The 15,774-nt window shown below is 56.3% G+C and overlaps 1 protein-coding gene and 1 long non-coding RNA gene across 4 annotated transcripts in view; one reads left to right on the top strand and one right to left on the bottom strand.

Moving 5' to 3' along the window:
- LOC129058179 (uncharacterized) overlaps nucleotides 1-10,492 on the bottom strand; it is a 118,280-nt gene extending 107,788 nt beyond the window's left edge. The window contains exon 1 of the long non-coding RNA XR_010136129.1: nucleotides 10,407-10,492. This is a non-coding gene — a long non-coding RNA (uncharacterized LOC129058179). The remainder of the gene's footprint in view (nucleotides 1-10,406) is intronic.
- On the top strand, nucleotides 8,522-15,344 carry GBX2 (gastrulation brain homeobox 2). 3 transcript variants are annotated; one of them, XM_009238268.4, is made up of 3 exons: nucleotides 8,522-10,627; nucleotides 10,902-10,938; nucleotides 11,647-13,908. In XM_009238268.4, exons 1-3 carry the CDS (start codon nucleotides 10,105-10,107, stop codon nucleotides 11,753-11,755), a joined length of 669 nt encoding a protein of 222 aa, XP_009236543.1. In that variant the 5' UTR covers nucleotides 8,522-10,104; the 3' UTR covers nucleotides 11,756-13,908. The 3 variants fall into 3 exon arrangements, with proteins under 3 accessions (XP_009236543.1, XP_054406002.1, XP_054406001.1); XM_054550027.2 differs by lacking the exon at nucleotides 10,902-10,938 and adding an exon at nucleotides 13,938-15,344 and having other exon boundaries at nucleotides 9,729-10,627; nucleotides 11,647-12,550; XM_054550026.2 differs by lacking the exon at nucleotides 10,902-10,938 and having other exon boundaries at nucleotides 9,729-10,627; nucleotides 11,647-12,550; nucleotides 13,093-13,897.
- The last annotated feature ends 430 nt before the right edge of the window (nucleotides 15,345-15,774 follow it).

The following is a 15,774-nucleotide window of genomic DNA, read 5'->3' as shown; positions in this document are numbered from 1 at the left end:
AGGAGTGTGGGGGCAAGCAAGAGGCCTAGGTGCACGCGTTGCCTATCCCTGGCCCACAAGAATGTAGCTGAGGTTTTGCACACATATTTAAAGTAAAATAATCCAAAATGACAGAAAAGCCTTCTCCCTGGGAAGGCCGTGCCTGGCGCCCTGGCGATGCCAGACTTGGTGCTGAGAGCAGACGGCAGAGGGAGGACTCTCCAGGGCCGGGGACGGCCTCCGCACCTCCGTCTCGGTTCGTGCAATGGGGATGGCGCTGCACCCACCCAGCAGAGGCGCTCGCGGGCTCTCCCTTCCCGGGAGAGGCGTCGTGTGTTATGAAATGTCACACTGCATTCTGTTCCATTGGGTGGCCTCTGGTCTGTTTTTAGATGTTCCAGAGGCCGGGAGCGGTGCCTCACGACTGTAATCCCAGCACTTTGGGAGGCCGAGACAGGTGGATCACTTGAGGTCAGGAGTTCGAGACCAGCCTGGCCAACATGGCGAAACCCTGTCTCTACTAAAAAAAAAAAAAAAAATGAACCGGCGTGGTGGCACGTGCCTGTAATTCCAGCTACTTGGGAGGCTGAGGCAGGAGAATCGCTTGGACCTGGGAGACAGAGGTTGCAGTGAGCCGAGACTGCGCCACTGCATTCCAGCCTGGGTGTCAGAGTGAGACTCTGTCTCAAAAATTAATCAATTAATAATAAATAAATAATAAACGCCCCAGAATCTGGTGCCCAGAGGCTGCCCTCCCACGGATACTCTCACTCCGAGAGCACAGGCTTTCACCCCTGGCTGGCCCGCGCTCCCCAAGCGCCCTGTAGCGTGCTGGCTCCTGCAGCTGCCCTCCTGAGCATCCTCTCTGGGCCAGGCGCCCGGCCTACGTGTGCTACACGATCGAGTTCAGTGCCCAGTGCCCGTATCAACTCGTGCTATATTAATTATCCCCTTTTTGGGACACAGTCAGGCCGCTGGTGGAGGAGAGCCGGGATTCCCGCCCACTAGGCAAATGAGACTGCAGATGGGGAGTGGCCTCAGCGGCAGCCCAGGACCCTCAGGCCCAGACGTCCGAGGGCTTCCTATCTATCCCCTTCCGGAACCTGCTCAGGGTGAGGCAGAGCCGGGAGAACCTTACATGGTTTCTATAAGGAAGCCGAGGCAGATTTTCTAAGATCACCTCCAAAATCTGACGGTATTTCTTACACCTTCAGCAATCATGGAGGTCTGATATTTTTTTCCCCATCGTTTATGACAAAGCCTTCTCTGGTGGCCTGGGTGTTTAAAATGAAAAGAAACTGGAGATCTTTTTCCTGTCCAACTATAGGCGTGAGAAAGACATACCTCTCAGCCCTTCTGACCCCTGGGGATGGACAGTCCGGTCCTACCCTGGATCAGAGCCCAGCCAGCCTCCACCGCGGATGCCATTACTTACGCGGTGCATAGGGGGCGCTCCGGGTGCTTGAGCGCCCTGCACACCCACCAGGCTCTTCAGGTTAATACTTCAAAAATTGTGAAGCCTTAAATAAAACTGTTTCCTGCCATTCCCTCATTAACTATAAAATCTATAATACTTATTTGAGTTATGTTTACAGATAGGAAATAACCTTGTTAGACAGCTAAAGATATAATGTAAAACTACATTATAAAGTTCACTTCATTTTAAAGTATAAATTTCCAAATAACTTACAATATGGGGAATTAACTGAACGTGAAGCTTTTTTGGTTAGAATAAAGTTAAACTTTAAAAAGTCTCTCATCTCTTAAGGTTTCCAGGATTGTCTTGTTTGTGCTTCAACTGGGTCTACAAGAAACTTGAGAACAGGGGGAAATTGATAATAATAACCAAGAGATAGACTAGGAATATCACAGTAACAATGAGATTCTAAAACACTCACCTGCATAAAACAAGGAGATGGGGAGGGAATGAGGTTGGGTAAGTAGAGGAAGAAGAAAAGTCCTTGAACTCAATGAAGGCATCAAAGTTGGTCACATGATATCCAGTCCAATCATCGTCATTTTCTGAGCCATGATCAATTTCAGCTCTTTCTAAAGCTTCAATGTTCATTATTGTCACAGACTTCAGGGAACAGGTTTGTCCAGGTGCAGACAAGCTAGATTAGCTTCTGACTTTGGTTCATTTCCCATACTAGTTTTTCTCATATGCCCAGAGGGAGAGATGGGAGACAGAGGGCCTGGAAGAGGCCCATTCACAAAGTCACTGTCAGCGGTGGTTGCTGTGCTGTGGCCTGGTCACACTAGGCATCTGACACTCACAGGACCCCCCCAGAACCAGCCCCCAGCTCCTCTTCTGGTGTCAATGGCTATGTCCCCTGCAGATAGCAATTGCCCGCCTCCATGTGTGGGTGTAAAGGAACCGCAGGGAAATGACACACGGTCCTGTGAATGACTTCCCCCTGCAGGGGTGTTTTAAAGTCACTGTGCAGAATAAATACTAGATAGCGAAGTCTGAGCACCTTTTCTTTAACTCTGTGTTCATCATTTGGAGAGAAAGAAAAAAAAAAAACGCTTGCTACACACACACACACACACACACACACACACACACACACACACGGACCACATGCCCCATGCAAAATGTTTTCATTTCCTACAAAACCCAGAAATGTCCTCTAGGAATGTCTGAGAGACAGCATTCTGGATTCCAGCAGTTTTCTGGATTTTTCCCACTGTGACTCAAAGAATTACTCTCTCCTCATTCCCTCAGGTTCCTATTTATTTCACACACACTCTAGCAGTTTTTGGTCACTAGCTGGAAATACTTTGGGATCTTTGGATTTGTTCTCTGACCTCACTCTTGGCTCCCTCTTTTTCTGAAGCTTGGGAACTTCAGGCCACACCCATAGGGAGATGTAATTGTTTTCAGCAAAGTCATGCAAATTGAGTTCTCCGTATTTTTCCCCATGATAAATGGAAGAAACTCAAAGGTTTCAAAGGCCAAGGAGGTCACCATTCCCAATTATTTCTGCAATCATCAAGAAGGGGCTGTGTACTTAAAGAACCTGAGGCACTGGGAACAATTGCAGATCTAAAAACAAAGAGGCTCTCCTTCCTGTGAACCCATCCCGACCTTCTTGGCCAGTGGCAGAGAATGATCAGGAGGTGTGACTTAACTGTGGAACTGTTTGAGGTGGCCCCAGCCTTCCTTGCATTTCTCATGGCTCAGGAGCTGGCTCAGCCTCTTGTGAGACCATGACCTTACAGCCCACCTTGAAGCCCAGGATAGGTGAGGGTTCCAAGAGCCTGAAGGAGGTGGGGGCAGTTGAGTCTGTCGTCACTGGCTCTGGTTCTCCAGGGCTTTCAAGTTTCTCAAACAAGAGCAAAGATCTACCCTGGGATGCTCCTCCGATATGGAAATGTGTCTGCCCCAGCTGGCTTCAGGACAAGTGTTCTTTTCTCTGATTCTGTAAGTCCGGTGCCCTACTTTAAGTGAAGTGATCCTGTTTACTTTCTTTAAAGGATGGGAATCTGTTGCCCTCACTTTTTTAACAGAATGGACCCCCCACCACCTCGCATCAGCACACACTCCCCTCCTGTTCTCTCCTGGGAAAAGTCCGTCAGTTAGGGTGATTTCCCGAGGAGCTTTCTCTGATAGGCACAGGGGTCCTTTAGAGCAATGTCAATGGGGCTAGTTGATCAGTTACAGACACACCTACCCTTGAGTTTTACAGATGAGCTTATTTCTGAGTGACGTTTCCCTGGGAATTCCAATGACTTTTGAATGACTTTTACAATGACTTTCGCCTGGGAGTTCCACCTGGGGGCATTTATTACAAGCGACAGAGGCCATTCCAATTCTCACTCCCCATTTAGCCAACATCTCTCCTTTGCATTCATACCCAACGCCGTGCCCCTGTCTTGTGACATTCTTTTCAGGAGGAGGAAATAACCAGAGGAAATTCAGGCTCTGCTTTGCAGGATTTTCTGGAAGAAGAAACAGTTCTTGCTAGAGCAATCACTGCTCATTTGGTCCCGGAAGAAGTTAAAGTTGGAGGGGTGCCCCTGGTGTGCATGGCTGTTGATTCAACACCCTTCTGCTCCCTCCAGCGAGGTTTCTAAAGGGTTAAATGCGTGTGCTCCGGGCAGACCGCATCCTCTTTAAAATACTACTTTTCTGAAGGGGATCGGGGCCGTCGTGGAGGCAGTGGCTGGGGACTTGGTTTGGGGTGTCCAGGAGTCCCGGGGGGTTCCAGCCTCCAGGGAAGACTCATAGGGTCCAGGGCCTGCCTCTCCTAGACGCACGGTCTCCTGGCGAGCATTGGAAGCTCATGGGGCCCACAGCTAAGCGCCGGCCATGGTCTCTGGCCTGCTGCTTCTTCCTTCTCCGTGTGTTGGACGCTGGCTGCGTCCAGCCCAGGCCCATTGCGACGTGCCCGCAGCCTTCCAGGACGAGGCAGGCGAGATGCGGCTCCCGCACGGTAGCAGACGCGGGCTTCTCAGGAGGGCTGCCCGAGAGGCCATCCCGAAGGTCCCCAGCCCAGGCCAAAGCGCACCCCCTCACCCCTCCTTGCCCTCTGCCCGGCTCCCAGGCCGCGGTTCACGCGGCCCGGGGATTAGCATTTCTGTGAAGTCCCTCAAACAATGCCTGCTGTGCGGGAGATGAAAGCCGGGCACCGGGTGGCAGGGCGCGTTTGAAGTCCCCGAAAGGTGGGGCCTCGGGAATCCGAGGGAGCAGATGCGAGGAGATAAAGCCAGGTGAGAAGCGCCTGGCGGCCGGTGTCTCCCTCCCCAACACTCCAGGGGCTGGGGTTCGCCGACGGACGAGGCCTTCAGAACCCCGGCCGGAGCCAGACCTGGGCAGGACACAAGGGGACACCACTCCCGCCAGCACCCCCGGCCTCCGCCCGCACAGCTGCAGCCCTTGGACCCGAGCCCCCAGCCTGGCCTCCGCCTGGTGCTCCCTCTTCCCAGGCTGGGAGCCCCGGGGTGGGCGTACGCCTCAGTCCCCACGGAGAATCCCCCTTTGCCTGGCTAGGTGCTCCAGGAGAGACGCGCGGTGAGCGCGGGCGCTGGGCTTCAAGGAAGAAGGCGATGGGCGATCAGTTACCCCCAGTGGTCTTGAACTCCCCAGCCTCAATCGTTACGGCTGCTCTGAAAAAGAACTAGGACACCCGCAAGCGCCCTCGGACATCTGGATCCCGGCCGGGGGAGCCGAGTTCCGCGTGGAGTTGGGGTAGTCCCGGGCTCCAAGCGCACGCAACGCTCGCCCGGGTGCGCCGTCGGCGCGACAGCGCCCGCCGCCCCAGGGGCTCCGGGGCTGTGTAGCATTCCACCCCCACCCTCCCATTCCCAGATCCCACGAGGGTTCGCCTCGCGGGCCCAGCGGCTGTGGCTCCTCCTGTTCCTCGTCGCTGGAGTGGAGAGGGCGGCGCAGGTGTGAAGGGTCACGTTTCGAAGCCCTCAGGCCTGCGGATAACATTTTTCAACTCCCAGGAGGAAATGAAGAAGAAGAAGAAGAAGAAGAAGAAGAAAAGCCCCTCCCCTTCACATTTCTATTTTGCGGTTGTTTTGTTTCTGCTACTTTGAGGGTGAGGGACAAAAAGCAAAGTTTCTACATAAGAATGTCGCAGCACACACAGTCCCGCAAAGTGTTTCTTCTTCAGGGCGCTTTAGAAAACCCCCTGTCCTGCTTTTGCATGGTCAAGGAGCAGAATAATGAAACCAAGACTTTTATTTTATAAACCACTTGATCTTTGCTTGGGAAACTCTATTAATTGAATGGGTTTGCCTTTTTTGCCAGTCCCCTTTATCATTATTTATGGGCTTTAAATTGTTTAAAGTTCCCTTGACGTTCAATTTACAAGTTTGGGGACTTTTTTTGTTCTGCCTTTTGTCCTGGAGAAAGACATCGTGTTGGAAGTGCTTTGAAAAGCCAAACATGAGAGGCTGGCAATGAAAGGGAAGCGGGCGAGATCCCTTTTAATTCCGTCCTGTTGGTGAATAGCTCTTTTACATAATTGCAGGAGCTATTTCAAAGCCAGCCAAGGGCTGACTTCACTTAGAACCACATGGAGTCTATTTTGGGCTTTCAGATTAAAAAAAAAAAAAAAAAAAAAAGCTGAATAAAATGTTTAAAAAGATGAGGCTTCAATGCTTTCTGCTACTTGCAAATTAGTGTGTCTGATGGGGAATTTTACACAAGCACCCCTTTGTAAGTGCGTCCTGGACTCGGGAGGGACTGTTCAGGGTTAGCTGGGTGTGAATCCCAATTGCCCTTCCATAAATAAAACCCATCCCAAGTTATTTCCCAACTATTGCCAGGAGCAAGAGCTGCGGCAATGACCAAACGATCGGGCTTCTCAAAATCCCTGTAAATAAAAACAACTCGGTTGCCCGAGAAACCAGCCTGTCGCCTAGGACTGGGCGACTGGCGGGAGCGCCAGACCCTCGAGGGCCGCAGGATTCCCCGCGTCCTCCGAGACCACGGGTGCCCACACAGTATCCTCTCCACGACCACCCGCGACCTCGACTCTGGCGGCGGCAGCGAAGCGCGCGATTCGCGGTGCTTCCTCCTCCGGACTGGGCTGGGCTGGGCTGGGCTGGGCAGGCCAGCACAAGTTTGCTGCATGAATATTCATTTACTTGTGCGTTTTCTATTTCACCCTCAACCTTCATACATCTGCATGCAAGCGCAGCCTGGGACAACCCCGAAGCGAGGGGCCAACTTAATTACCATCACTTTTTCGGAATGTCTGAGGTTTTACGTGGCATAATCTGAACCTGACACTAGCCTAGCACCTGTCGAGTAAAGTGCCCAGGGGCTGAGCTATCTTCATCTAGTGGGGAAGAGGGGAGGGAAGTTCACGAAGTTAACTGGAGTTGGAGGACCCAGCTGTCCCTTCGGGTGCGCCCTTCATTTTTCCTAATTGGAGGGGGGAGGGGACAAAGTTGCAAACATCTGTGCCCGGTGATTTTCCCGCGCAGACTGGGCCAAGCTGAGTCACGGAGGACTCTGCAGTTTGAGGCTGTTACGAGCTAAGCAGGTAGGAATCCGGAGGATGGATAAGCCATGTATCTGTCGCTCCTGTCCATAAATCTCTCCGAGGAGCCGAGAAAAAACTCTAAAGGCTTTTATTATCCGCAGTCCCCACGCTATGAACGCTTTGCAGGTAGCTGAGGTGCCCCGAATGAATCTTGTTAATCACGCCGAAACACAAGGATCCTTTTATGACACGAACAGTCGTTTTCTAAGCAGTTAAGCATTAGATGAGAAAGTATTACTGCATTGCATTTGCGAAAAAGGCACTAGTAAATAAAATTCATATTGATGAGAATTATCTGAACTCACTAATAAAAGATTAGTATTATAACCCCTGCAGTCGATACTTCCTATGGCAATTTATGGATGCAAATAACATGCCATCAAATTATTTCAAGTGTAGCTATAATTCGACGGACCTAAATCTTCTTGCTGAACTTTAAATGTAGAATAATCACCAAAATAATCAAAGGAATCCCTGTCTCTCGGAGGGTAATCAGGCGACAGAAGTCCCTAGAACAATATTGTTGCGGCGAAATAGCAAAGTGCATGGCAAACCTGCCTAGGTAAAATGAATAACAGCTTCCCCCGGCATGTCAGTGGCAAGCCGGAAGGGCACCGGCTGTAGCCACGTAAATCAAGGAAGGAGTGGAGCGTTTCTTAGTATTCAAAAAACAGGGTAATGGCACCCAAGGCTGTGTTACTGTAACTATCTCATAATGAGAGGGAGTATTTATTATGCTCATAAAGATATCAGCCTTTTGCCCTGGGCTTCGATTTTTTTTTTCCTTTTTCTTCTTTTCTGGGAGTGAAGGAGGGATAGAGCCTGGAGATCCCACAGACACCTCCTTCTCCATGGATCCCAAAGGGAATACATTTCCCCTCACACTGCCTAAGCCACCTTGGGGTCTGGGCGTGAAGTCAGGGGAGGCAATCCAGGCAGCGTCCTAATGAATTCCTTTCAAACCGCCTGCTGCCGGAGCGATCTATTACTGCGGCCTGGAGTGGGGAAACGCGCTCGAGACGTCTTTGTCCGGGTGGTGGTGGGGAGGGAGGAGGCGAGGAGGAGGAGAGGGCTGGCGGCGGGACCAGCGAGTTTTCCCAGCGCCCCGGGGCGCCAAGGACACACCCTCCCCTCTTTCCTCCAGGCCTGCTGGGTGGGCAGTGGGTCTCCGGCGGGACTCCTGGCAGAGGAGCTGATCTGGGATTAAGACGTCCCCCGGGGGGCCTTGGGGTTAGAGCGAGAGAAAGACGAAGAACGCGAAAAAAGAGCTTCAAAGAATCGGGTCGATAAATTCATAAAGATCGATTTATCTTTATCTCCTAATTAAATGTGCTTGTAAGTGATACATAACACACGTCCAACACGGGCCAACTCCCCAACCACTAGCTCCTCGGCGTGAGCTGATTTTTAATGACCGAACTAACAATGCCCTTCTTTCCTTCTCCCCAACCCGGTGCTGTTGGCGGTTCAGGGCTGACGTCTAGACCCGGGAAGTTGAAGCCCAGGCCTTGGAGGCTTGAGGAAGCCCCGCGCGCGCTGGTGCGCTCTGCACGGTCTGCCGTTGTCACGAAGTGATTCCGTTTTTAAAGGGAAGACAAGAGCTGAAAGTTTTTTTGTTTGAAAATGGAAGAGGGGATAAGAACGTCCCCAGTTTCCCTCTACCCCCAAATTCCCTTACTTTCAAATTTGGGGGTCTTTACCATTGTCGAGAACAGGGGAAACATCCTGAGGGGATCGGCTCCATCCCGCAGTCAGCAAAGAGGAACCGCGCGCCCTCGAGTCCTCGCGCTGGAAACCGGGCGGCGGCGCCAGGGTGAGCACTCCTTGCGTTCGCAATGTGCTTAATTAGCGCCTATTTACAAAACGCAGCTTTTATTTGGGCAAACATCATAAAGCTTTCATCAGGATAATCTCACGTTATACAATCTGGAGGCACAGCAACTCCCCCCTTCCTCCCCGAGGATGGAGCAGATAAAGGACTCTCTTTATTATCATAATTATCGTGGTTGTTATTTTGGTGCGCGCTGGCAAAGTGTGTAAATAGGTGCGATGATTAAGAATGTCATGAAAAATGAGAGACGGGATCGCTCACGGAAGGGCCCTGCCCGGGATGGGGGAAACAGCAGCCTCCCCGCCCCACCCGGAGCGCGGACCTGCAGCGAGCAACCCGGCGGGTTTCCGGCGGCTGGCAGGCGCTGCCAGCTCCCAGCCTTCGCCCCGCGGGTGGCTCTGGAGGGGCAGGACCCTGCCCCCAACTCCAGGACCCTCGCCCGGACCCCAGGCGCAGCCGGAGCACCCAGCGCTGGAGTGTGCCGCAGGCAGGTTGGTTCCATGGCAAATACAGTAAAAGAAATAAAGCGCCCCCGGCCCAGCCGTGGGGGTGCGGGTCCCGGAGGCTACCCTTCGAGGTGGCCTCGACAAGGCTGCAGGGCCCCAAGGTCCGAGCCTTGGAGGCGCCATCCGCCCCTCTCAAGTTTGCGCGGCACAGGCTAGGCGTGCAGGCTCCGGCTCCCCGGCCCGCGCGCTCCGACGGTGGCGCCCGCAGCCCGCTTGAGGCCAGCTTGGGTGGAAAGGGCGGGTCCCCGCTTTCGCCCCACCCCCGCCCCGCTCAGCCAATGGCCAGCGACGCCCAGCCCCACGTGAGGCGAGCCGGGCCAGGCGGCAGGCAAAATGTGAATGAGAAAGAGGAGCGCGATTTAAAGGTGCTGGCGGCGCCCGCGGGAGACAAGTACGCCGGCTTCGCGCGCTCCCCAGCGGCTCGCGGGAGGCGACGGACGGCGGGACAGACGGACGGACGGACGGACGGCAGCTTACCGGGGCCGAGGGCCGCACCCGCGACGCGCGCGGGCTCCGACGGGCAAGCGGCGGAAGGGGGCTCCGGCGAGCCCGCGGGGCCCGGGCGCCCTCTCCACTCCGGGGCGCACGGCCTCACCCCGCACACCCCCTGCACCCGCCGGGCATGCAGCGGGCCCAGGACTGAGGGGCGGAGGCGTCTGCTCTCCGGCTCCCGCTCGGCCCCTGCCCGGCGCTCCCGGCGGTGCTCCCGGCGTTCGGCGGGCTTCCCGGCGGCGGCGCGGCGCGGGGACTTTTCGCTTCTCGCTGGCCTCTACCGAGCGCGTCTATGAGCGCAGCGTTCCCGCCGTCGCTGATGATGATGCAGCGCCCGCTGGGGAGTAGCACCGCCTTCAGCATAGACTCGCTGATCGGCAGCCCGCCGCAGCCCAGCCCCGGCCATTTCGTCTACACCGGCTACCCCATGTTCATGCCCTACCGGCCGGTAGTGCTGCCGCCGCCGCCGCCGCCGCCGCCCGCGCTGCCCCAGGCCGCGCTGCAGCCAGCGCTGCCGCCCGCACACCCTCACCACCAGATCCCCAGCCTGCCCACCGGCTTCTGCTCCAGCCTGGCGCAGGGCATGGCGCTCACCTCTACGCTCATGGCCACGCTCCCCGGCGGCTTCTCCGCGTCGCCCCAGCACCAGGAGGCGGCAGCGGCCCGCAAGTTCGCGCCGCAGCCGCTGCCCGGCGGCGGTAACTTCGACAAGGCGGAGGCGCTGCAGGCTGACGCGGAGGACGGCAAAGCCTTCCTGGCCAAAGAGGGCTCGCTGCTCGCCTTCTCCGCAGCCGAGGCGGTGCAGGCTTCGCTCGGTGAGTTGGCGGCGCGCGCAGCCCGGACGCGGGGGCGGGAGGAGGCGGGGGCGGGCCAGCGCCGGGTTCCCGCGGGAGACCAAGGGGGCGAGGCCGCGCCCCCGCTCGACCCCTGCCGGAGGAGCTGGAGGATGAGGCCCGGCTGTGCCGCTGGGCCTCCGGGGGACATTCAGAGCCACGCAACAAGCGGGGTCTGGGGAGGGGGGGCATTTAGCGCCCAGCGACCAGCTGCTGCCCTGGGCCACATATCTATCTGACGATGCGTTTGGCCGAGGCCGCCTCTGTCGCTCCGCGGTGACCTGGGGTTCCGGGTAGGTTGCAGCCTCTAGGGGAGACGGGTTGGGCTGCGCGTCTCAGCCGTGCGTGTGCCCAGGGGCGCCCAGACTTTTTAAACCCCTTCGCTGGTCTTGCTACTTGTCCGGGAGAAACGGATTGCTGGGAGGCTGTGCCTGTGTGTTTGTGTTGGGGGTGTCTGGTGGGAACTTCTAAGGCCACAAAACATCCCTTTGACCAACGTTGTCTGTCTCAAAAAAGACGGTCTGGGATCTGCACGTCCCTACGCCTCCACTCCGGTTAGGAAGCAATTAAGGTTCACTAAATTTTCACGGTGCGGGGGGGCAGGATGAATCGTGAATCCCCCCATCAGTCCTCAACCAGTCCCCACCCCAGGGACAAAGCGGGCAATCTCTTGGGCCTCGCGCCTCCTGCTACTTCTCCTGACGCTGCCGAGGCTGGGAGGGTGCGGGGGAGGCATGACGGCCCTTTGAGTGATGGTTCTGGGCAAAGGGCCGTCGCCTGTACTGCCTCCTCTCCTTTGAGCTTTCTCACGCTCCCCCCACCCCTCCTCTACCCCTCAAAGGCCAGGAAATCACAATGTGTTAATGTCATAGAAAGACAATCCGCTAAAGGGCGGGGGGCGGGGGGGTCGGAGGGGCGCGGAATGTCCAAGTGACGGTGGGAAGGAGAAGGGAAGGCCAGTGTGCGAAATGTAATAAAATGCCGTTTGGTTTTGCTTTCAGTCGGGGCTGTCCGAGGGCAAGGGAAAGACGAGTCAAAGGTGGAAGACGACCCGAAGGGCAAGGAGGAGAGCTTCTCGCTGGAGAGCGATGTGGACTACAGCTCGGATGACAATCTGACTGGCCAGGCAGCTCACAAGGAGGAAGACCCGGGCCACGCGCTGGAGGAGAGCCCGCCGAGCAGCGGCGCCGCGGGCAGCACCACGTCTACGGGCAAGAACCGGCGGCGGCGGACTGCCTTCACCAGCGAGCAGCTGCTGGAGCTGGAGAAGGAGTTCCACTGCAAAAAGTACCTCTCCTTGACCGAGCGCTCTCAGATCGCCCACGCTCTCAAACTCAGCGAGGTGCAGGTGAAAATCTGGTTCCAGAACCGACGGGCCAAGTGGAAACGGGTGAAGGCAGGCAATGCCAATTCCAAGACAGGGGAGCCCTCCCGGAACCCTAAGATCGTCGTCCCCATCCCTGTCCATGTCAGCAGGTTCGCTATCAGAAGTCAGCATCAGCAGCTAGAGCAGGCCCGGCCCTGAGGGTCCAGAAGGGCCAGAGCCTGGCACCCACCTGGAGAAGCCCCCGCACCCAAGGGAACCCATGGTGGACTCCACTGTGTTTGAAGCAACAAAGTCACAGCCCAACTGTGGCCATCCCAAGCAAATTGAGAATATATTCACTAAATGGGCTTAAAAGACTGCTTTTGAAGGGGCTTACAGCCACACCAGAAGACACGCTAAATATTTATTATACTATCCTACTTTGTACATAAATATCTCTATAGACTGGATCTCAGCTGCAGTATTTTGAAAGTTATAGGACTTAATTACCCAGTAATTTCTCCACTCATTCCAGAAGAAAACAAAACCTCTGCTGTAATCTGCGCGGTTAGCAGCCACCTTTCCATACTTTTCCAAAGGTAAACGTGAAACCCAAGAACAAGCGCTGGGGTTTAAACTGATTTTGGTTTGCGTTCTGGCTTTTTGAGTTGACTGAAAAGCAGACATTGTTAGGCAGCCTGGAAATTCGCTTTGCTTTGCTTTGGTTTTGCCTGGCTTTGGTTTCCCCTGGGGTTGCCTATCCTATGTGAGCCATGTGAAGCACATCTCCGTTGTGTTAATTTATTTCAATGTAGCTTATTTTCTTATAAGTTATGACACTTAAACAATTTCAGTCTTGTGAATAATAAAAAGGAGAGGGGGGGAAAAAAGACCAATCCCTGGGCCTCATAAGTGTGTCCAGAATTTGACTGTCCCGGGCACTGCCAGGGTGTGGCCGGGCAACTAGTCTGGGACCAGTACTGGAGAAACATCCCCTGAAACAGGTCTCCTTAGGCATCCTGGACTTGAGCCACCCAGCACTTTGCCAGGTTTAAAATAGGAGGGCAAGAGCGCCGATAGGATTACGAATTTAAGAAAACCTAATTCTCACCTTAGAAATCTATCTCCCCCTTTTGCACAGCCTAATCGATACCTAGTAGGCCGGCAAACTTCGGCCAGAGGAGGAGGTGGGTGCCCGGAGGAGGCAAGCGAGTGCGGGTATTGATGGCTTTGCACAAACTCCTGATGCTCCAAATCGACTGCAGCCAGGGAGGAAACGTCTTTCCTTTACAAATATCTCCGGCCCGAAAAGAAGCAGTGCTCGCCTGCCGGCAGAGTGGAGGGTCCATAAATCAGGCTCCGGGCGTTATCTGGCGACAGGAGCAAAAACCCAGCGAGCCCAGCCGGCTTCCTGGTAGCCCTCAGTCGGAGGCGGAGGCTGGCTGGCTGGAGCGCCAGCGGCCCCGGCACCTCCCCCTCCGGGCGGGGTCGAGGGGGCGGGACCCGGCCACCGCCCCACCCCAAGGACGCCCCGGTAGTCCGCACCACAAAGGGGGAAAACGCTAGAGGCTACGCACGGGAGCTGGGAGTCGGTCTGCAAGGGACGGGGAGCTGCGCGCCTCACCATCTCGATGGGGCGTGCCTGGTCCCCAAGCCCACTCCTGTCCCAACCCCGGCCCTGCGCTCAGAGCCCTGTCCGCTCGCTGCCGGACCCCGAAGCGCGTCGCCAGATACTGCGGCGGACAGGCCCAGGGCGCCGAGGGGGCCAGCGAGGGTGAGCGTGGTGCCACCAAGCCAGCAGCCCGAAGCGCGAGAGAAGCCGGGGCTTCGCCAGCCTCAGCCTTTCGAATTGGGGAAGGAAGGGAGGCCTGTGAGCCGCTGCGATGCAGCGGCGCTCGGCCCTCGGCGAGGTTCTCAGCCCAAGAAGGGGAAGCGCGGCCCGCCATGGGTTAATACTAATATTGACTTAATTTTTACTACTTACAGGCCGTCACCTCCCCACGGCTGAGGGGCCTGGGGACCAAGACCTCCACCCAAACTTCAGGCGCAGGGTGAAGGCTGGGAGCGACTGAGTCACCCTTTCCCGCCGCATTCCCAACAGTTCCGGTGGCGGAAAATGGCCCAGGCTTGGTTTTCGAGCCCAATAAAATAGAAGGGCCAGTCCTCCGAGGGCCTCGGCCGGCTCTGCGGGGCGCCGAGAGCTGCAGAGGCTCCTGGCCGCGCCCCGCCCAGCTCCATGAAGCCTGGCAGGGAGGGGATGGCGCCCGGGTCGCGCCCTGGCCTGGCGCGGGGGCCGCAAGGTCCGGATCCCGCCCGCCAGGAAGCGCTGAGCGCAGGTTGCCGGTGAGCGCCTTCTGCTCGGGGCAGGTACCCACTGGCCACACGACGCTGCTGCAGCATTCGAGGCCCGCAGGGACGCCGTCCCCCGACCCACACACCTGAGCCAGTCTGCGCGTGGCTGGGGGCGAAGAGTTTAGCCGGGAAGATTGGGGAGCTGCGGCCTCTGCCCGCCGGCACTGCGGGTCGGGGGAAGAGACCCTGGCACTCCCCACAGATCCTGGAGTGCCCCCCATATCCCCTTCCACCATAACAGGTGTAACCCCACCCGCCTTCTCCAAAAGCCCGTGGCAGGGATGAGGGGCAGAGGGACCCGAAGCCGGGACCGCGCAAACCCGGCGGGAAAGCGAAGCCCACTAGGAACCGGAGGCCGCCGTCAGGAGGCCCCGCTCCTGGGACCGAGCCCCGGGCCCTCCCAGCCTCGAGGTCCTCGCCCTATGGAGGCACGAGGAGGAGAGGGCCCGAGCTCCCCAAGCCGGCCGATGCCGCCCTCCCTCCTGCTCCTCGGGGCGCTGACCCCCTCCCTCCCTAACCCCTGAGCGCCGGGGCGCCCCCGAGAGCCCGGCAGGGAGGCCAAGGCCCGGGAGACAGGCCGAGGGGAGGAAGATAAACAAGCGGCGCTTGATGGCCGCTGTCATCATGGCCGTCATCATGGCTTTCATTTGGCTGCCTAATGAGTCACATCACAGGCAGAGAGAAAAATTGTCAATCGCCCGGGCCCTAATGAATTTTTTTGCAAATTGTAATCAAGCCAGGCCGTCTCAGCTGGCTGATTAATGAGACCCACGAGGCTCGGCCAGCACCTCAGCTTTTTATTCCATCCCGTCCTCCCTGCACTAAATTAACAGCAACTTGTCTGAGCTTCAAATTAACTCCCAATGATTAATTCTGATGGGGGGGCCTGAAGAATAGCTTGTTCTAATAGGCTCTGGCCTGAGATGCTGTTGGAAATTAATACACTTCCCCTTTGGCTGCCGGCTTTAATCCAAGGTTGGGTTTTGACATCACTATATTTGTTGTTACAATAAATTCCACTTACATCTGCAGATCAAATAATTACGCTTGGGAGCTCCTTGGACCTGCGCCCCCAGCCGTGCACTGGGACGCCTCAGGGCTGCCTGCACCCCGCAGCCACCGACCCAGGCAGAGGTCGGAGGGGGGCCACAAGAACAGTCACTCCACCCAGTGACTGCCCTTGCTCGCTGGCAAGCCAGGCACCCCTGCCCCATTGGAGAACCAAAGGTATGCTGAAAATCCTCAGCCATCTCCCTGTTCTTGGGGCAGGACCCTCTTTAGCTTGGTCCTGGGCCTCAAGCAACTTCCTCTTCCGGAAGGAGCCCGGGACTACCTTCCCAGCATCTGGGACCACCTGCACTGGAGGCTGCTCAAATCCCAACCTGCGCTGGAATTTTCGAGACTTAGTGCTTGCTTGTGCATCCAGCCTTTGCCTCCTGTCTTCAGCCCCCTGGGTGGTTCTTTCACAGAT

The sequence above is a fragment of the Pongo abelii genome, chromosome 11 (assembly GCF_028885655.2).
Source record: "Pongo abelii isolate AG06213 chromosome 11, NHGRI_mPonAbe1-v2.0_pri, whole genome shotgun sequence".
NCBI lineage: Eukaryota > Metazoa > Chordata > Mammalia > Primates > Hominidae > Pongo > Pongo abelii.
The sequence above is the reverse complement of the archived record's forward strand: the minus strand, read 5'-3'. Positions and strand labels throughout refer to the sequence as shown.